The sequence below is a fragment of the Poromitra crassiceps genome, assembly GCF_964638095.1.
Source record: "Poromitra crassiceps genome assembly, chromosome: 11".
Classification (NCBI taxonomy): domain Eukaryota; kingdom Metazoa; phylum Chordata; class Actinopteri; order Beryciformes; family Melamphaidae; genus Poromitra; species Poromitra crassiceps.
In genome coordinates this window covers 17,714,410-17,733,000 of record NC_139643.1, presented here as the reverse complement: position 1 = coordinate 17,733,000, position 18,591 = coordinate 17,714,410, and the positions used below count along the sequence as shown (strand labels likewise).

The window sequence follows — 18,591 nt, the reverse complement described above, 5'->3', positions numbered from 1 at the left end:
TCATTATCCGTTGCCTAGAGTGTGTCTGGACTACTGTTAATATTACATAGATATAGGCAAACTATCCTATGATATTGTACATACTATACTATACTATACTATAGGCTACTATACTATACTATACTAGATATACATTATATACTATGCTTGTCTACTAAATTGGCACATTTCTCAGTCAAAAACAGAGTAAATTGACACGTTTCTCAGTCAAAAATAGTTGTATTTGTGTTACATTATATGAACAGCTACATTCAAAATGTTTCCAGTCTTTCAGGACAATATTAGGACAATCTACCCTCCCTGAGACACCATGCCACCCATGAGGGCAACACCATCATCGTCATTCACATCTGAGTGTGCTGGTTGGCACATTTTTGTAGTTTGGACAGGTTTGTGCACTTCAGACCATTATTGAGACCTGTGCACTCTGGTGGTTTGCACAACCTCACACACTTGCATGAGAGCAACTGCAAAACGGTCTGGTGCTGGGGAACCGCACATCCACTGGATTTCAAGCTGCCCCTCATCGTCTGTGGTCCACCCATGGTCCTTGGGGCTTGGTACAGATGGCTGGGTTTGAAGAGACCGTCTACAGATTGCAGTCTGATCGTTTGCATGAATGGAATGCATTAATAGCCAATCCTCAAATGGTGGAAGCTGGCTGGACTCGAGCTCCCCACGTCTGGTGCAGAAAAGTTGGTATCGGAAGAGGTTGACATCTGTAATGTGTGTAGAGGGTACATATACATGTGGCACATGATTTCCAGCAGCTTCTTGAAGAGCTCATTAGAGACATCCCAAGCACGGCCGAGCTCAAGGAACGCTATTTGATATGTCCTGTCTGTTCAGGGTGCCCACTTTTCCATGTCCTGCAAATGCGCTGACAGTAGGCTCTTTCCCTCGGCCTTGAAAGCCGAAAAATGCACGGAAAATAGGATTCGCGCCTCCGATGTGAAAGTCGTGAACGCGCTTTGGTGGATAATTGTTTTACGCCTTTTGTCCCACCACGGTAGGTAGTAACAGCGCCGGGTTACCTGGCAACCCGCCTCCACTTGAAAGCGTCATCGCAGCAAGCCGGAAAAGGTGCGAATGGTCACCTCATTCATAAAAAAATTACAGGGGAAATCACCTCATGTATAAAGAAAGTGCACGAGTGAAAGTAAAAAAAGTAGCCTATACAATCATGACTGCAGGGACGCCAGGAGGAATGCTCCGTGCGGTTAGGCTTTATGCTCAAACGATGTTGACATTAGTAGGTAAAATTAACAGATATAATAATAAGCTTCAGAGGGCTATAGCTGTCTGTGGTGAGTTGGTCTGAGGATATTCCCTCTCGAAATCAGCTCTGTGCATTCCCTTACAAAAACTACTAATGTTAAGTAGTCATGTGCATTTATAGCCTATACTATTCCCCCGACGAACGTTATGCAGACTGCAGCTGTTTGATATGCGGGGGGGTCGTCTTTCAGAACGGAGTAGGCTACGGACGCTAATTAGGCTACTTAATGGGAATAATTTGCTTTACACAAAAATGGAACCAAAAGATAAGAATTAGCCTTGTACCTAATAGGCTACATGATGGTGCATGATGCATCCATAAAGTGATATGATGATCAGATGAATATTGAAAGCCTGGTTACCATGCTGCATGTGGACAACACATTACACAAGGAATTACACCATGACACCATATCCATCTGCTTAGTCAGTGAATTTACTTCTATGAAATGTGTTGTGTAAATAAAGTTGGCTTTCCTTGAATGCAATTCATGCAACATGCGTGCATGCCAATCAAGGCGCCAGCAATACTATTGCTGCGTGATTTGCATAGTTTGGTGATGTCCAGAAACATTGTCTTGTTCTGTGTTCCACATTTTTGGTACATTGGACATGGGATGTCCTTGCTCCAACCCAGAGTCAGTAGCAGGACATCTGTGTTTGCCATGATGATCACTGCCTTGAAGCCAGACTCTGCTACATGGAGAGCATGCTTAGCATGCAGGTGTCAGCTTCTTCCTGAGAGGATTTGAGCTGTGTTACCTCCTCCCATTGGTTCTTGTTGATTTTGAAGCAGACTACTTCACAGGTAACATACAAGGCCTTGTCTTGTAGTTTATATCTGTGTTTGGGTCCTTTCCATTCCTCAAACAAGAATTTGATCAGACTGGCTTTGCTGGCAGTGCTGTAGAGCAGTTTTCTCCACTGCTGGATGTTGTGGCTGGAATCATGCAGGTTGGCTATATCTGGCGGGGCAACAGTTGCAGTTGACAAGCTGACAAACTCATATTGGTCTGGACTGAGTGGATTCACAAAGGAGTTTTCCATGATATCAACAATGGAGTGTACTTTAAGGACCATGGGTGGACCACAGATGATGAGGGGCAGCTTGAAATCTAGTGGATGCATGGTTCCCCAGCACCAGGTGCCATCTTGCAGTTGCTCTCCTGCAAGTGTGTGAGGTTGTGCAAACCATCTGGTCCATGTCTCAATAATGGTCTGAAATGCACAAACCTGTGCAAACTACAAACATGTGCCAACCAACACAGTGAAGAAGAGCTTGCTGCACAGCTGACAGACTCAGATGTGAATGACGATGATGGTGTTGCCCTCGTGGATGACATGGTCTCAGGAAGGGTAGATTGTCATACTATTGTGTTGAAAGACTGGAAACATTTTGAATGTAGCTGTACATATACCGTAACACAAATAAATAAAAATTGACTGAAAAGCGTGCCAATTTACTCTTTTTGACTGAGAAATGTGCCAATTTAGTAGACAATTAAGTATAGTATATCTATCTAGTGTAGTATAGTATGTATAGTATCATAGGATAGCATGCCTATATCTAGACATGTCATATTAACAGTCAGTAGTCCAGACACCATCCAGGGAGAGGATATAATGAAAGAAAGATGATTTCCCATAATTCCCATAAGTCCATAATTTAAGAGGGGTGGTTAAGCACTAATAAGCTACCATGGTCATCAAGGTCTATCATATAAAAAGATAATCTAGGGATGAATAGGAATTAAAAAAAATCACAAGTAGAATTTGTCCATCCGGATGGTACCGATATCTTACATTTTGGGTTCTGGCCCATTTCCCTCGAGAAGGCATTCTTCTACCAAATTCAAAGGGCCAAATTCACCCCTCACGATGGGATAGTATGGGTACATGATACCTTTTCTGAATCTTATAGTCCTATGAGTATTCCAGTGTTTGTTGTTTGTGTCTGTGATGTTCCTAGATGCCACAGTGCTGAAATAAAGACTATAATTTAGGCGAAAATTGAGGAAAAATGAATGTCACTGCCACTTTGAAGAGCCCATGTGAGCTCTTTATTTGTCAGACAGACACACAACTGAGCTTAAATGAAAGCTAAGAAGCTACCCTTTCAAATGTAGTCAAACATGTTCTCATAGAACATGGTTAAAGGTCCTGAGCCTCAAATAGGTTATGCATCAGCACCTAGAATCAAATTTATTGTAGGGGTTGGCTAACTTCATGAGCCGATAACTGTGACAAAGCTGCCATTCTGCAAAGGCTATCATACTAAAATATCATCTATGGATATATACATGTTCAAAAATCATGATTAGAATTTGTCCACTTGAGTGGTACCGATATGTGCAATTTTTGTGTTTGGCCCATGGACTAAATATTGGAAAATAAGAAAATGTCCAATAAATATGAAAAGCTACTCCTGTGGAAAGGCTATCATATATTAATTTACTTATATTGACCCTATAAACAATTTAGTATAGGTAAAGTTTTGCCAACCCAGATGGTACCGATATCTGGTCTGGCCCATGGACTAATGGCTTTAGGCTGGTAAATGCGCTTTAGGCTGAATGGGCGTGGCGCACTCCCTGAATGGGCGTTTCGGCCTTAAATGCCGGCCTAATGATATCTTCCCACCTGGCGTAAATTTAGCACTTTGCGCTTTTGAAAACCAGGCCTATTCAGTGCGCCAGTTGAGCGGGGCGCTCCTCTGCCTCTCCCCTGTCACCCTTCTCTGTCTCTCTCTGAAACCAGGCCTATTCAGTGCGCCAGTTGCGAGGAGCGCTCCTCTGCCTCTCCTCTGTCACCCTTCTCTGTCTCTCTCTGACTCCCTCGCTCAGACAGACACAACACACGTCCCATAGGAAAAATAAGTTGTAAGTTCACTGCCTGTGAAATGTCGCAGCATGCATTGGGCTACTCCATTTCGCTACTAAATAGCAACCAAATGAGCCGAAATAGATATAAAGGTAGATCTAAATAATGTGTAATGGTAACACAACCTGCAATTGTAGAACATTTCAATATTGGACCAAATAAAACATCGAAATGAAAACACCACCCTATGTGAAACATATATGTCATCCTGGGCCTATATATATCCCTCGTCGATTTAACGTGATTTAGATAAGTGACAGCGTAACGAGCTTCTACTGTCATGTCCTACTGTGATGTCCGCTCCAATAAATTGGCTCTACTTCACATTTTAGTTTTACAATAAAAACACATTTATGCAATGACTTTACATAATGTAGGCTATATTTATGTGCATCATCCTACCTGCAGCAGGGGAGAGAAAACGATATCTTTCTGGACAAACTTTCACCAATCTAATTAATCTCATCATATAGGGATAGGCTATATTTTTCTAGCTAATGCGTTTAGAACATTCTTTTCACTTTGATCTTGCTATAGTGTAGCGTATTTACATGCTTGCAGTATTTAAACTGCAGTTTATTGGTTTGAGAAGCATAATAATATGGAATAATAGCCTATATATGGAGACAGATAGACGGGGATGAAAGGGAGGGGGGGAGGAGAGCGCTTGGCTTTTCTGGTTTTACTGGACTAATCCGTGGAATTGGAGCTTAAAAGGCAAGCGTGTGATTTGTTTATTGCACTTCTCCAATGAGCAGAGGGTGCATAATTTTACGCTTAAAAGGCGTGGTTATAATGCTTGAGGCAGGGTGTAGCGCTCACACCAAGATATCGAGTGCGCTGGTCCACACCCACTAATCTGGGCTGCGCCAGGCCTTAAACGCAGTTTCTACGCCGATTCAACGATAGGGCCCATAATGCCCACTTTTAAAGGAGCAAAAGTAATTAACACAAAGTTAACTATAGTTATCATGTAATTGTAATATTTGGTTGCATATCTTTTCCGATCAATTACTGGTTGAAGTCTGAAACCCACACACTTCAGATGATAATCATGTGCTGCACTTTTTATTGATTTATCAAAAGCGTTTGATTCAGTGGATCATGGTCTTCTCCTTCAAAGACTCAAACAGATTAGTTTTAGTGTCCCTGTGCTGAATTGGTTTCTTAACTATTTGACTGGGAGAACTCAATGTGTGTCTGTAGACAATTATAACTCTGCTCCCTCAATAGTAAAGACAGGGGTCCCTCAAGGATCCATTTTGGCTCCAATTTTATTTTCTATTTTTATTAATGATCTTGGTGTTGGTTTAAATCCAGCAAAGGTGCACCTTTACGCGGACGACACTATCATTTACACCCTGGCACCATCTCTAAAAGTGGCAATGGACTCCTTACAGACTGCCTTTAATTCACTGCAGTTGTCTCTTGTTAATTTAAAATTGGTTTTAAATGCAAAAAAGACCAAATTTATGGTTTTTACACATTCCCGTTAATCTCCTATTGACTGTATGGTTCTAACACTAGATGGCGCTCAACTAGAGAGGGTTAGTTCTTATAAATATCTTTGAATATGGCTTGATGACAAGCTGACTTTTGGTGTCCACATTGATAGCCTCTTAAAAAAAATTAGACCAAAGTTAGGTTTTTATTTTGGTTTAAAAAAATGTTTTCCTTTTACTGCCAGAAAGAGGTTGGTTCAAAGTACCTTTCTGTCAGTATTAAACTATGGTGATGTCATCTATATGCATGCTGCTTCTGCTCTTCTGAAAAAACTGGATGTAGTCTTCATCATGGTGCCCTGCGCGGTTTGTAACTGATGCAAGTTTCCGCACACATCATTGTCAATTATATGAAATGGTTCAATGGACTTCTCTGAGTCTAAGGAGAAAAACCCATATGTTAATTTTTCTTTTAAAAGCTTTATTAGGTAAGTTACCGCTGTATATTTCTAGTTTATTGACATATCGCCACAGCCAATTTAACACTCGGTCATCAGAGAAAATTATTCTCTTGGCCCCCAAAACCCGAACAGAGCTAGGTAAATTGTCCTTCTCCTTTCATGCACCATATGCCTGGAACGAGTTACAAGGTGTTTTAAACATGAAATCTTTACCCCCTCTTGACATGTTTAAAAATACTCTAAAATCTGTTTTTACAGAACAATGTCATTGCATGTGGAATGTGCGATTGTCAAGTTTATTTTTAGCCCTCCTTTTTAGCCTTTAATCCTTGTAGTTTGTGTTTGCTTGTTGTGTTTCTGTGTGTATTCTGTGATGTTATTTGTCCCTGTTTGTATTTTTCATATGAAACCTTTTATTTTTGCTGTCCATCTTGACCAGGGATCTCAATGGGACCTTCCTGGTTAAATAAAGGATAAATAAATTTCCTCCCATCTCTTGGTTATTATATGAATGCTTACATTGTTGCTTGCTACTGATTGGTTTTATTTTATTTGTAGACATCATGCTGTCAACGTTACATATTTCTGTGCGGTTTCTGTCATTTTATAATTTTCTCTTTTTACTATAGGTCTCTGAAATACAGTCACACTGCAATAGGGGGTCCGGTGATGAATCCCCTACTGTTGCTGGTTATCCAACATTAGATGGGCATGAATTCATCTAGCTCAGTTGCATCGAGCTAGAGTTCCTCTTTTCTGCTCCCTTCGACCTCAGATCCGTGCCCCAGATACTCTCTGACCTCTCTGCTGGAGGGGTACCACTGTGCGGGTACCACCCAACAGAACGAGTCTCCTATGGAAACCTAGGTGACACAGTGCCTCCATTCGGATTAGCTTTCTCCTCTGGTAACTATACATTACATGATAGATCATATAGTATCAGGCCACGGGGGTGTTATGTCTGACTGACTGACTCCCTCTCCTCTGTCTGTAGCAAAGGGCCTTCAGAATGTCCTTTCAGTGGCCAATGAAGAGGGAGTGGCAAGGCTCTACAAAACACAGAGAACCGTGGAAACCCCGTTCTTAAAGGTGAGTGTTGTGACTCGCCTTGTTATTTGCAGCTGGTCTGTCCTCCATCAAGTTGTAAGTGGCTAATGGTGTGTACACTGGCCTGGCCTGGGTACCATGGGAGGCCAGGCCAGCTTGGTGATTAGGCCTACAATATTTGAATTTTTTTTGTGTTTCATCTGATTTCTATTATATTCTTCTTTTTAATGTTTTGTGTTTCTTTGTATTCCCTCATACATACATTTCCTCATATTTTTATTTTTTTACACGGATCTGCTTGCAGATAGATGCTGGCTGGTGCTGCTGCGACTGTTCCCAGCTTGAAGTGGGCGCCCATACTGTCTTATGTTAAAATAGTCGCAAAATACCTAACCAAAAAATAAAAAAATAAATTAATGTCTTCCTTTAACACATTGAGTGCCAGCGACGCCATATGGCGTCATTAGAAATTTACCGTAGGCTGCCAGCGACGCCAAATGGCGTCAATAACTCGAAATTGTTTTTTTGGCGGGGGGGTGTCGATCTATGCCTCTTACATCGCCTCTTACAATATGAGAGCTATTGAATGTGTCTAACCTATTTTACAGAACCCTTAGGTGGCGACAGCCCACTCCAGATGAGAGAATATGGAGTAAAACACACAGAAGAAGTCGTTGGGGAAAAGGAAATCGCATCGCATCCGTCCGTATGCAGCTGCTTCATTGAAGCGTAACGTTAGCTGTGCCCCTGCAGCAGCCAATCTGCTGTCACAATTGAGCACCTCGTGTCCGCTGCAACAGCCCATTCGCATGATCAGCCGTGGATTTGTTATTATTCTCAAGTGGAAGCATGGGAGCTGGTACACGCGGCTGTAAAAAAGCTGGATGTAGCGGACTTCTCAGTGCTGAGCACACGCAGAGCAAACGCACTCACAGCAGAGCCAAGCAGAGCAGAGAGACACTCCTCCCACAACGGGGGGGGGGGGGGGGGGGAGGAGGGGGGGAGGTGGGGCACGCAGGACACTACAGCATACAACAGACCCAGGCAGCTGTAGCAGGCTCGATGCACAGAGAGCAAACAAGCTAGAATAGGCTATCTGATGCCCACCAGCAGTAAATCAAGACCAGCATGAAGGTGTAGGGTCTGCGCACGCAGGGGCCAGCGCTGCTGGTTGCAGCTAAAACATATTATTTGGCCAAACAAAATTCCTTTGTTTTCACTCTTTTATTGAAGGAAATTATTTGTGAGGTGTCATTACATCAGAAAATATTAGCAATGAGTCAATGATGTGCTTGAAATGCTTCCTTTCACAAAAGGCCAATTATCTCAGCTTCTAGAAAAAAATTGCTGTTTTTGGATGAATCAAGCTATCTTCTCCGGCTCATAACTAAAGAACGGAAAATGGGATCAATAAACTTTTTTTTGCAGGTGATAGAAGAGAGTCTCATCGTTATTTGTGCGTGTTCAGTGTTTACATAGTAATTATTAAAGAAATTATATGACTGTTTTAAAATGCATTGCAGCCTATGTGGCACAGTACAGCACCTTTTGCCCAAGGGCCGTGGCACTCAAAGTGTTAATGTTGATACAAAGGATCACTGGGTCGGAATGTTGAAACACGCATTTCAAAACTCAATATTTGCAAAGATTGCTGTCTCCTCTTTCTCAAACTGGAAACCAGGAAACCAGTACAGCGCGAATTGCGATACAACTTTTTTCTAAAATGTTGCCACAAACAAATTCCAAACATCCAGAGCATCCACAGTCGTTTGTATCAACATTGAACTCGGATATATAAACATTTGTTTGCAACTTTTGGCTAATTTCTTGCGGATTAATAGCGATTTCCTTCTCAGCCCTCGGTTGAAGCAAAAACGAATTGGGACAGCACTATTCACGTGAACGCGCAAAATGGAGGGTTAAGGGTTAAGTGGTAGGGCCAAGGGGGGGAATTGGGATTGGGGCTTGTGGCACTGAGTTGACACTCCAATAGGCCAGAATTCGTACTCAATTTGAGTTTGCACAAATCTAGGAAATTTGCACTCGCAAAATTGAGTTTGCCCGTGGTGCTTTCAGGGTCACACACGAACGTAGGAAATTTGCCCTTGCAAAATTAAGTTCACAGGTGGTGCTTTCAAGGTCGCACATGAATGTAGAAAATGTTTGTACATGTAAAAGATATGGTTACAGATGCACAAATTCTATCAGTGTTTACTAAACTTATTCCCAGATGCACGAGATATGTCTACCGATAGAAAAATGTGTTGCAGATGCACAAAACTTTCTCTCAGATGGACAAGATATTTCTACAGGTACAGTACACGTTTTATTTACAGGTGTGCAAATCCTCACTGCGTGTCAAAAGTTTACAAACAACGTTTCACAAGCTCAAAATGTTAATGACCATTATTTGAGCCCGGCCTAACCCCTACCAGGTGAACTCCTCTGCCCGCCCAACCCCCCCCCCCCCCCCCCCCCCCCCCGCTCTTCCAGGTGAACTTTTTGGTAAGGTACATCTCGGGCTCATACTGGCAATAGAAGCGGTTACACCGCTTAAAAATATCCGGCTCAAGCAGAGATTGTCTATATTTTTGGTCTAAAATTAATGTAGCCATGATTAGCCTACTCAAACCATTTTACCTTCCATGTGCTTGGTGGCTATCTCTATCCACTGGTCTTTTGGTGCCCGCTCCATACGCTCGTACAATCGTTGGTCGGCCATCTTACGGCGCATGAGCACTTCACAGAAGCGTTGTAATAGTTTAGAGCTTGAGCTATGGTTCGAGTCTTCTCCATGAGAGTCCTGCCCTGAGGAGACAGAGTGAAAAATGAATTAATATCAGGCTGTACTCAGAATCACTTTTATTTCCACAATATGCAAGATTACATATGAGGAATTTGTCTTAGTGTCGGTATGTGGCCAGTTTTTGCATAATTTACTTGATCTGTTCAGATTGTTTGTACTTTGTATGCCATGTTGTGTCTGACTGCGCCTGAAGGCCACACTACATGTGGCTGTAATCCGGACAATCACCCTCACCTGTGCAGGCAGCACTGGTGAGGGTATATAAGCAGCATGAGCCACAGACAATTGGAGACTAGAGGAGAATGGAGATGACAGACTAAAGCTTGGTAAACACAAATATTTTCTAAATCTTAACTGATTTTTTATCTGTGAGAGACCCCACACTTGAAGATAAAAAAATCATGGATTGAACAGTTTTGATCGTATTGCGTGTGGTGTACTCCGATATTCCCAATACAGCACACCACATACATGAAGATCTGTCCTACCGTCTAGACTCTAGATACATAAATAGATAGATACTTTATTGATCCCCTTGGGATCAATAAACGTTACTGCGCGAGCTGGAGGTGAGTTGTTCTCAAATGGCTAATGGCTGATGTTATTAGCCTATTAACGCAATAAACGTAAAATGGTCGTGGCCGACGATCGTAAATATTCAACAGGTCTAATATTTACGATCATCTGCCCGACCATTTTCTGAGCAGATCGTCGGAAGAAATTGACTCTTAACACACCCCACACCACAGGATCATCTTTAGAGCCATCAGATTATCTGCCGTTTGCTGTCCTTGGTCGGAAGGTGGGAAATCAGGCCAAAATCAGCCAGATTATCTTTATGTGTATACCGGGCATAACAGCAGGAGTCCAGAGGAGGAGCGGCTGAGATGGGGAGCAGTGTTTAGCCCTGCCTGCGGCTTGGTTGAGATGCAGGTGTGAGCGGCTTCGGCTGAGATGGTCGGTGAGTACCCCTCTCTCCTGGGCATCCTGGTGGATTCACGGAGAAGAGGGAGAGAAGGCCCGGAAGCCGCCCCACCTGGAACTGGGAGCCGCGGGCAGGGTGGGGCTCCCCAGTCTCTTCCGGCTGCCCTTCCTCCACTAGACGAGAGAGCAGGGATTTCGGGCCCCATGAAAGGATATCACATCGGGCCCCACTCAGTGATGATGTCATCAGTGATGACGCACTCGCACACTTTTCATTCTTACTATATAGATGGACCCGTGGGAATTTCCTGTCTTAACAATTTACGATAAGATGTCCTCCTGCTAACCCTTGACATCATGAACCTCTTTACCAATATACATCAAGGGGGTTTGGAGGCGTTGGGTTTTTATTTACAGGATCATGACAGTACAATTAATCCCCCTATCAACTCATAATTGACCTGGCGAAATTTGTCATGAAATACTACTTTAGCTTTGAAAATAAGTTATATCTGCAGGTCTCAGGCACAAGAATGGGAACCATTTGTGCACCAAATTACGCAAATGTATTTCTTGGTTTCTTTGAAAGGAATTTTGTTTTTAATCCAGATAAAAAGACACATTTGTCTAAAATCATTAAGTGGGACAGATTTAGACATGTTCTGTATATACAATGGAAGTCCTGGTAAATTGGCAGCTTTTGTGACTCAGCTCAATAGTTTTGACTGTAATTTACAATTTACATCCAACCATAGTAACGAAAACGAGTTTTTGAGATGTGGGTTTTGAATACAAACGGCTCCCTCATATTATATAGGAAAGAGACGGATAAAAACACCCTATTGTTGGCCTTAAAGCAGGACTAAACCCCAAAACACCTTTTTTCAGCTTTTAACCAATATATATGACTTTGGGGGTGGTGTGTGAAGAATTCTGGTCAAAATTTCCACATTTGAGACCAAACTATTACCATTGTACCATTTGTATCATTTTCAGCAGCATAAGTTCCTTCTATGGGTTGAACACTGCTTTTTTTTGTGCCCTCAAATGAATGGGATATTTGTTACATCGTGACGTCACGGTGGGGTTAGCACGCGCCCCACTCATGTGAAAAATTGTTTTTTTCCCCATTGATTATTACTGTAGTTCACGCGCCCTTTAAGACCAATGCATCCCTGGGTAATCGCCTACTGTGGCTAATATTAGCCGCTAGTTAGTTATGTACATGGCAGTAAAACGCCACTGAATGACCGAATTGATATAACTTTTAACCATTTCGAGTAACACCGTTTCCATACGGATCACCAGCGTTAGTTTGTTGTTTATAACGTGGCTATATCTCGTTTTCTATCTCGGATGCGTTATTTCGAATCCCACATAGGTTACGCCAAAACCACCCCCCCAAATGGTGTGGGTTTCAGGACGAAACAGTCTCGAGCCACTAACGTTATCTTTAGAGCACAATATTCCTGGAATGCAAGTTTAACTAAACAGTTACATGTCCTCTGCATTCTACATAAAGTTTTGATATTACAGGTTGTTTTATTTTGTATGTTACATACTTATTGGCCAAGATATGTTACTTTATGGGGGAGGAATTCTGTCAGCTAAAGAAGAGAGTATAGGCGGCCATCTTGCCTGCAGTGTTTTCAAATCAAGTAGAATACAGTTTTGCAAGAAATCTGGGGGGTTTAGTCCTGCTTTAAGTGGGCTTCATCATGTCTGTAAACTATTTGTTTGAAAAAGGTTGGTGACTGAAACGTCACAAATAAATCCTCTTTATTGCAGGTTGGCAGTGTGTGGGACTCTTTTCACTATTTTATCGACTTTATCCTTGCCCGACACATCTGCCCTGGAGAGATGTGCCGAGTTTTCCTTCCACATGGCAGAGACCTGAAATTTGGCCCAATGACAGATATTTGTTGATACTAGATAAAACATCCAGGGTAAAATAATAAAAAGAATCCACTCACAGTGGGTACTACAGCGATATTTAGTTATTAGGCCTTCACATGCCATTTTAGGGCATTGTGACATTATCACCACCCTGTTTTTCTGTTTTCGCTGACTTTGCTCATATGCACCTGGAGGTCAGTACTCAGTAGTCGATCTGGGTGAATCCACCTCGTGTAAAATAGTGTGGTCACCTGGACGTCAGTAGTTGACCTGGGCTAATGCCCCTTGGGTAAAAGAGTGTAGTCACCTGGCGGTCAGTAGTTGACCTAATCCATCTTGTGTAAAAGAGTGTAGTCACCTGGAGGTCAGTAGTTGACCTGGGTGAATCCATCTCGTGTAAAAGAGTGTGGTCACCTGGAGGTCAGTAGTTGACCTGGGTGAATCCATCTTGTGTAAAAGAGTGTAGTCACCTGGAGGTCAGTAGTTGACCTGGGTGAATCCATCTCGTGTAAAAGAGTGTAGTCACCTGGAGGTCAGTAGTTGACCTGGGTGAATCCATCTAATGTAAAAGTGTGTAGTCACCTGGAGGTCAGTAGTTGACCTGGGTGAATCCATCTTGTGTAAAAGAGTGTAGTCACCTGGAGGTCAGTAGTTGACCTGGGCTAATCCATCTCGCGTAAAAGAGTGTAGTCACCTGGGGCCAGTTGCACCAACTGGTTTTACGACTGGTCTTAAGCTAAGTCGGTCGTAACTTTACGACCTAAGAGCTGGAGGTCAGTAGTTGACCTGGGTGAATCCATCTCGTGTAAAAGAGTGTGGTCACCTGGACGTCAGTAGTTGACCTGGGTGAATCCATCTCGTGTAAAAGAGTGTGGTCACCTGGAGGTCAGTAGTTGACCTGGGTGAATCCATCTCGCGTAAAAGAGTGTAGTCACCTGGAGGTCAGTAGTTGACCTGGGTGAATCCATCTCGCGTAAAAGAGTGTAGTCACCTGGAGGTCAGTAGTTGACCTGGGCTAATCCATCTTGTGTAAAAGAGTGTAGTCACCTGGAGGTCAGTAGTTGACCTGGGTGAATCCATCTCATGTAAAAGAGTGTAGTCACCTGGAGGTCAGTAGTTGACCTGGGCTAATCGATCTCATGTAAAAGAGTGTAGTCACCTGGAGGTCAGTAGTTGACCTGGGCTAATCCATCTCATGTAAAAGAGTGTAGTCACCTGGAGGTGAGTAGTTGACCTGGGCTAATCCATCTTGTGTAAAAGAGTGTAGTCACCTGGAGGTCAGTAGTTGACCTGGGTGAATCCATCTAATGTAAAAGTGTGTAGTCACCTGGAGGTCAGTAGTTGACCTGGGTGAATCCATCTTGTGTAAAAGAGTGTAGTCACCTGGAGGTCAGTAGTTGACCTGGGCTAATCCATCTCGCGTAAAAGAGTGTAGTCACCTGGGGCCAGTTGCACCAACTGGTTTTACGACTGGTCTTAAGCTAAGTCGGTCGTAACTTTACGACCTAAGAGCTACGCCGGTTGCACCAAGAGGGCTTGATCCTTCTTTTCACTACGCCCAGGCGTAACTCTTATGCCTGGTCAGGAGGAGACGTAAAGTGCCTGCCTGTAACAGAGATCTCCGTGTGGTAGTCTATCAGCGGAGTCCTTACCGTCCTCATCGTCGTAAAGTCGCCTTCGAAGCATGACGTTCGATTATAACGAACTAGTTGTGTGGCTTAGCCTTCCCAAATGTTGAGGGTCGTTTTTTAGAATTTAATACATAGAATTGGGAACATTACATTCAATTTCATTCAGACTGCCTGGCACTCAATCGCCGCCATTTTCCCCCGGAGCTTCCACAGGAGGAGGGAGGGTGTAGTGACGTACATACAGTAGTGGCCATATGGCACAGTGACGCTCCAAGCAGGTCGCGAGGCACATTTTTGGGCCAATCAGGGGGCATTCCCCGGCAATTCACATGAACGCGCATTGCTACGACCGGCGTAGTTAAGACCAGACGTAAGCCCCCTGGAGGTCAGTAGTTGACCTGGGTGAATCCATCTCACGTAAAAGTGTGTAGTCACCTGGAGGTCAGTAGTTGACCTGGGTGAATCCATCTCGTGTAAAAGAGTGTGGTCACCTGGAGGTCAGTAGTTGACCTGGGTGAATCCATCTCGCGTAAAAGAGTGTAGTCACCTGGAGGTCAGTAGTTGACCTGGGTGAATCCATCTCGCGTAAAAGAGTATAGTCACCTGGAGGTCAGTAGTTGACCTGGGCTAATCCATCTTGTGTAAAAGAGTGTAGTCACCTGGAGGTCAGTAGTTGACCTGGGTGAATCCATCTCATGTAAAAGAGTGTAGTCACCTGGAGGTCAGTAGTTGACCTGGGCTAATCGATCTCATGTAAAAGAGTGTAGTCACCTGGAGGTCAGTAGTTGACCTGGGCTAATCCATCTCATGTAAAAGAGTGTAGTCACCTGGAGGTGAGTAGTTGACCTGGGCTAATCCATCTTGTGTAAAAGAGTGTAGTCACCTGGAGGTCAGTAGTTGACCTGGGTGAATCCATCTAATGTAAAAGTGTGTAGTCACCTGGAGGTCAGTAGTTGACCTGGGTGAATCCATCTTGTGTAAAAGAGTGTAGTCACCTGGAGGTCAGTAGTTGACCTGGGCTAATCCATCTCGCGTAAAAGAGTGTAGTCACCTGGGGCCAGTTGCAGGTCAAAGGTCAAGGTCACTGTGACCTCTCGAACGCCATTTTCAAGCTTGTTAACGCGATATCTGAGGAACGCCTGGACGGAATTTCATCAGATTCGCCTTAAACATTCACTTAGACTCAAGGATGATCTGATTAGATTTTGGTGGTCAAAGGTCAAAGGTCAAGGTCACTGTGACCTCTCGAACACCATTTTCAAGCTTGTTCACGCGATATCTGAGGAACGCCTGGACGGAATTTCATCAGATTCGCCTTAAACATTCACTTAGGCTCAAGGATGATCTGATTAGATTTTGGTGGTCAAAGGTCAAGGTCACTGTGACCTCTCCAACGCCATTTTCAAGCTTGTTAACGCGATATCTGAGGAACGCCTGGACGGAATTTCATCACATTCACTTTAAACATTCAATTAGGCTCAAGGATGATCTGATTAGATTTTGGTGGTCAAAGGTCAAAGGTCAAGGTCACTGTGACCTCTCAAACACCATTTTCAAGCTTGTTAACGCGATATCTGAGGAACGCCTGGACGGAATTTCATCAGATTCGCCTTAAACATTCACTTAGGCTCAAGGATGAACTGATTCCATTTTGGTTATCAAAGGTCAAAGGTCAAGGTCACAATGACCTAACAAATGCCATTTTCAAGCTCGGTAACGCCATATCTCAGTAACACCTTGACTAAATTTCTTCACATTTGGCTCAAATATCCAATTCTGCAAAGAAACGCCTTGATGCAATTTCTTCCAATTTGGCTCCAACATCCACTTGGACTCAAGAATGAACTAATGGCGGAGGCATAAGTCCGCGTTGCGGTCGTTCTAGTTTTGAACTGTATTGACATCAGACATGTAAATATTATTCGTTATGACACAAATGACAAAATATATATATATATATATATATATACATATACATGAAGTGCTTTTTTTACATTCAACAATACAGTTTACTCAGTGTGAGTGAGTGTGCAGACAGACAGACAGACAGACAGACACACACACACACACACACACAGAGAGAGAGAGTGAGAGAGTTCTGTCCACAGCTGCTGCTGGATCGCACCTCCTTCCAAGGGAACACTATTGATCGCCCCGCAAATTAGCATAGGAGGGGAACACCAAACTGGTCTGAGATCAGCGTCTAGCCTCCTCTGCCTCTGCATCGTTTTCCTCCTCTCGTTCGGGCTGGGACGAATGCTGCGACACAGGAACGGGTCCGGCTTGGCTTTGGGACCAGGCGCTGGAACCGGATCGATCATGTTCGTCACGGGTTTGACTACCGCGAACACTGGATTGACCAGGTTCGCCCTGCAGCAAGGCAACCAGCGCAGCGCGCCGAGGGGCGTTTCAATGGCGTTTCTCCTCTCTGCACAAGGAAGCGCGTTTCTCTGTTTTTCCTCCTGCTCATTTCAAATAACAGCTGCGGTATGTGTTTGTTCACGTGTTGTCGGCTTGACTTTGAGGCTAGGGACCTGATAACATGTCACAGGCTGGGGAAGTCTTTGAACTACGCGCTGCACTAATAAAAACAAAAACACGTCAAACACGTCATTGGCCCTGAGGGCTATTCCTGATAACACGTCAAAGACGTCTTTGGCCATGAATGAGTTAATGATACGTATGACTCTTTTTTGTAGAACTACTACTGAATTTAGAGTTTTTAAAGGTTGATCGCCACAGATCTACACAATAAGACATGTAAGGTAAAATGAGTGAACAATAAATGATATGCAAGGCCTTATAATTCAATACATCTCTAAATTTATACAGGATTGCTAGTGACTTTGAAATTTTCCCTTTGATATAATCTATATGTTGTTTCCATGACAGTTTATGATCAATCACAACCACAAGGAATGTTGTCTCAAATACTCTTTCAATGTTAGTATTACAGATTTTGTATTCAATATCACCATCAATTTCTTTCTAATTTCCAAACACCATATACTTAGTTTTCTTAATATTCAGTGATAGTTTATTGACATCAAACCAAGTTTTGAGGTTTTCCAACTCCCGTTCAACATCACTCAAAAGTTAATTTAAATTTTTACCAGAACAAAATAAATTTGTATCGTCTGCAAAAACAACAAATTTCAACAAATCTGTAACTTTGCAAATATCATTAATATATCAAATAAACAGTTTTGGACCAATCACTGATCCCTGTGGAACCCCACAGGTGATGTCCCTCAATGCTGACACAGTATCTTTAATTTGTATACATTGCTGCCTACCTTCTAAGTAGCTTTTCAGCCAAGAATTTGCAACACCTCGTATCCCATACTTCTCCAATTTCCTCAATAATTCAATAATATCCTATGATATATAGTGTCAAAGGCCTTCTGTAGGTCAACATACCGTAAATGCCAATAGAATATTCATAATTTTCCCTTGCCTTTGCAATTTCTTCAACCATCTGCATTACTGCGTGGTTCTGTTTTCCCGAAATCCATACTGATTTTCATCTAATTTGTTTTTACTGATAAAAAAATCCAACTGTTTCACAAATAATTTCTCTATTATTTTGGAAAATTGAGGAAGAAGAGATACAGGTCTATAGTTGTCCATGCGGTGCTTGTCCCCATTTTTAAATATTGGAATTACTTTCGCTAGCTTCATGCTATTAGGAAATATCCCCTTTTGAAAAGAGATTATAGGTCAGGGGTCTTGCAATAGAATATATAACTTCTTTAATAATTACCATGTCAATGGAATTGATGTCAATTGATCTTTTGTTTTTAAATTTTCTTACAGTTTCAATGACATCACTTTCAGTAACCCCGCAAATACACAATTAACTAATATTACTATGTATCAAATTATTAAACCCATCTTTTTTGTCATCAGGGACACCAATCTTATTGGCCAAAGTGGTGCCAACACCTACAAAGTAATCATTGAACTCTTCAACAACATTTTCTAAGTTGTCCACTGTAGTAGATCCATTTAAAAAATAATTAGGAAGTTCAGATATTGCACCTATTTTTAATAATATTGTTTATTACTTTCCAGGTCCTTTGAATATTGTTTTTACTGTTTTCCAATAATTTGCTGTAATATTCCTTCTTCTGTAACCTCATAATATTAATCAGTTTATTCTTATACAATTTATATTTTTCTTCACTTTCACCAGTCCTCAATTGTAGACATTTCTTATACAATAG

General features: G+C 42.5%; 1 protein-coding gene across 6 annotated transcripts in view; it reads right to left on the bottom strand.

The window, feature by feature from the left end:
- LOC310785517 (patr class I histocompatibility antigen, alpha chain E-like) overlaps positions 1-18,591 on the bottom strand; it is a 358,851-nt gene that overhangs the window by 44,682 nt on the left and 295,578 nt on the right. For 5 of the 6 annotated variants that reach the window (XM_083646612.1, XM_083646611.1, XM_083646615.1 and 2 more), the window contains exon 7: positions 9,749-9,916. The exons of the other annotated variant lie outside the window; for it this stretch is intronic. In XM_083646612.1, the coding sequence (XP_083502738.1) occupies positions 9,749-9,916 (168 nt within the window). The remainder of the gene's footprint in view (positions 1-9,748; positions 9,917-18,591) is intronic. 6 annotated transcript variants of the gene reach the window in all.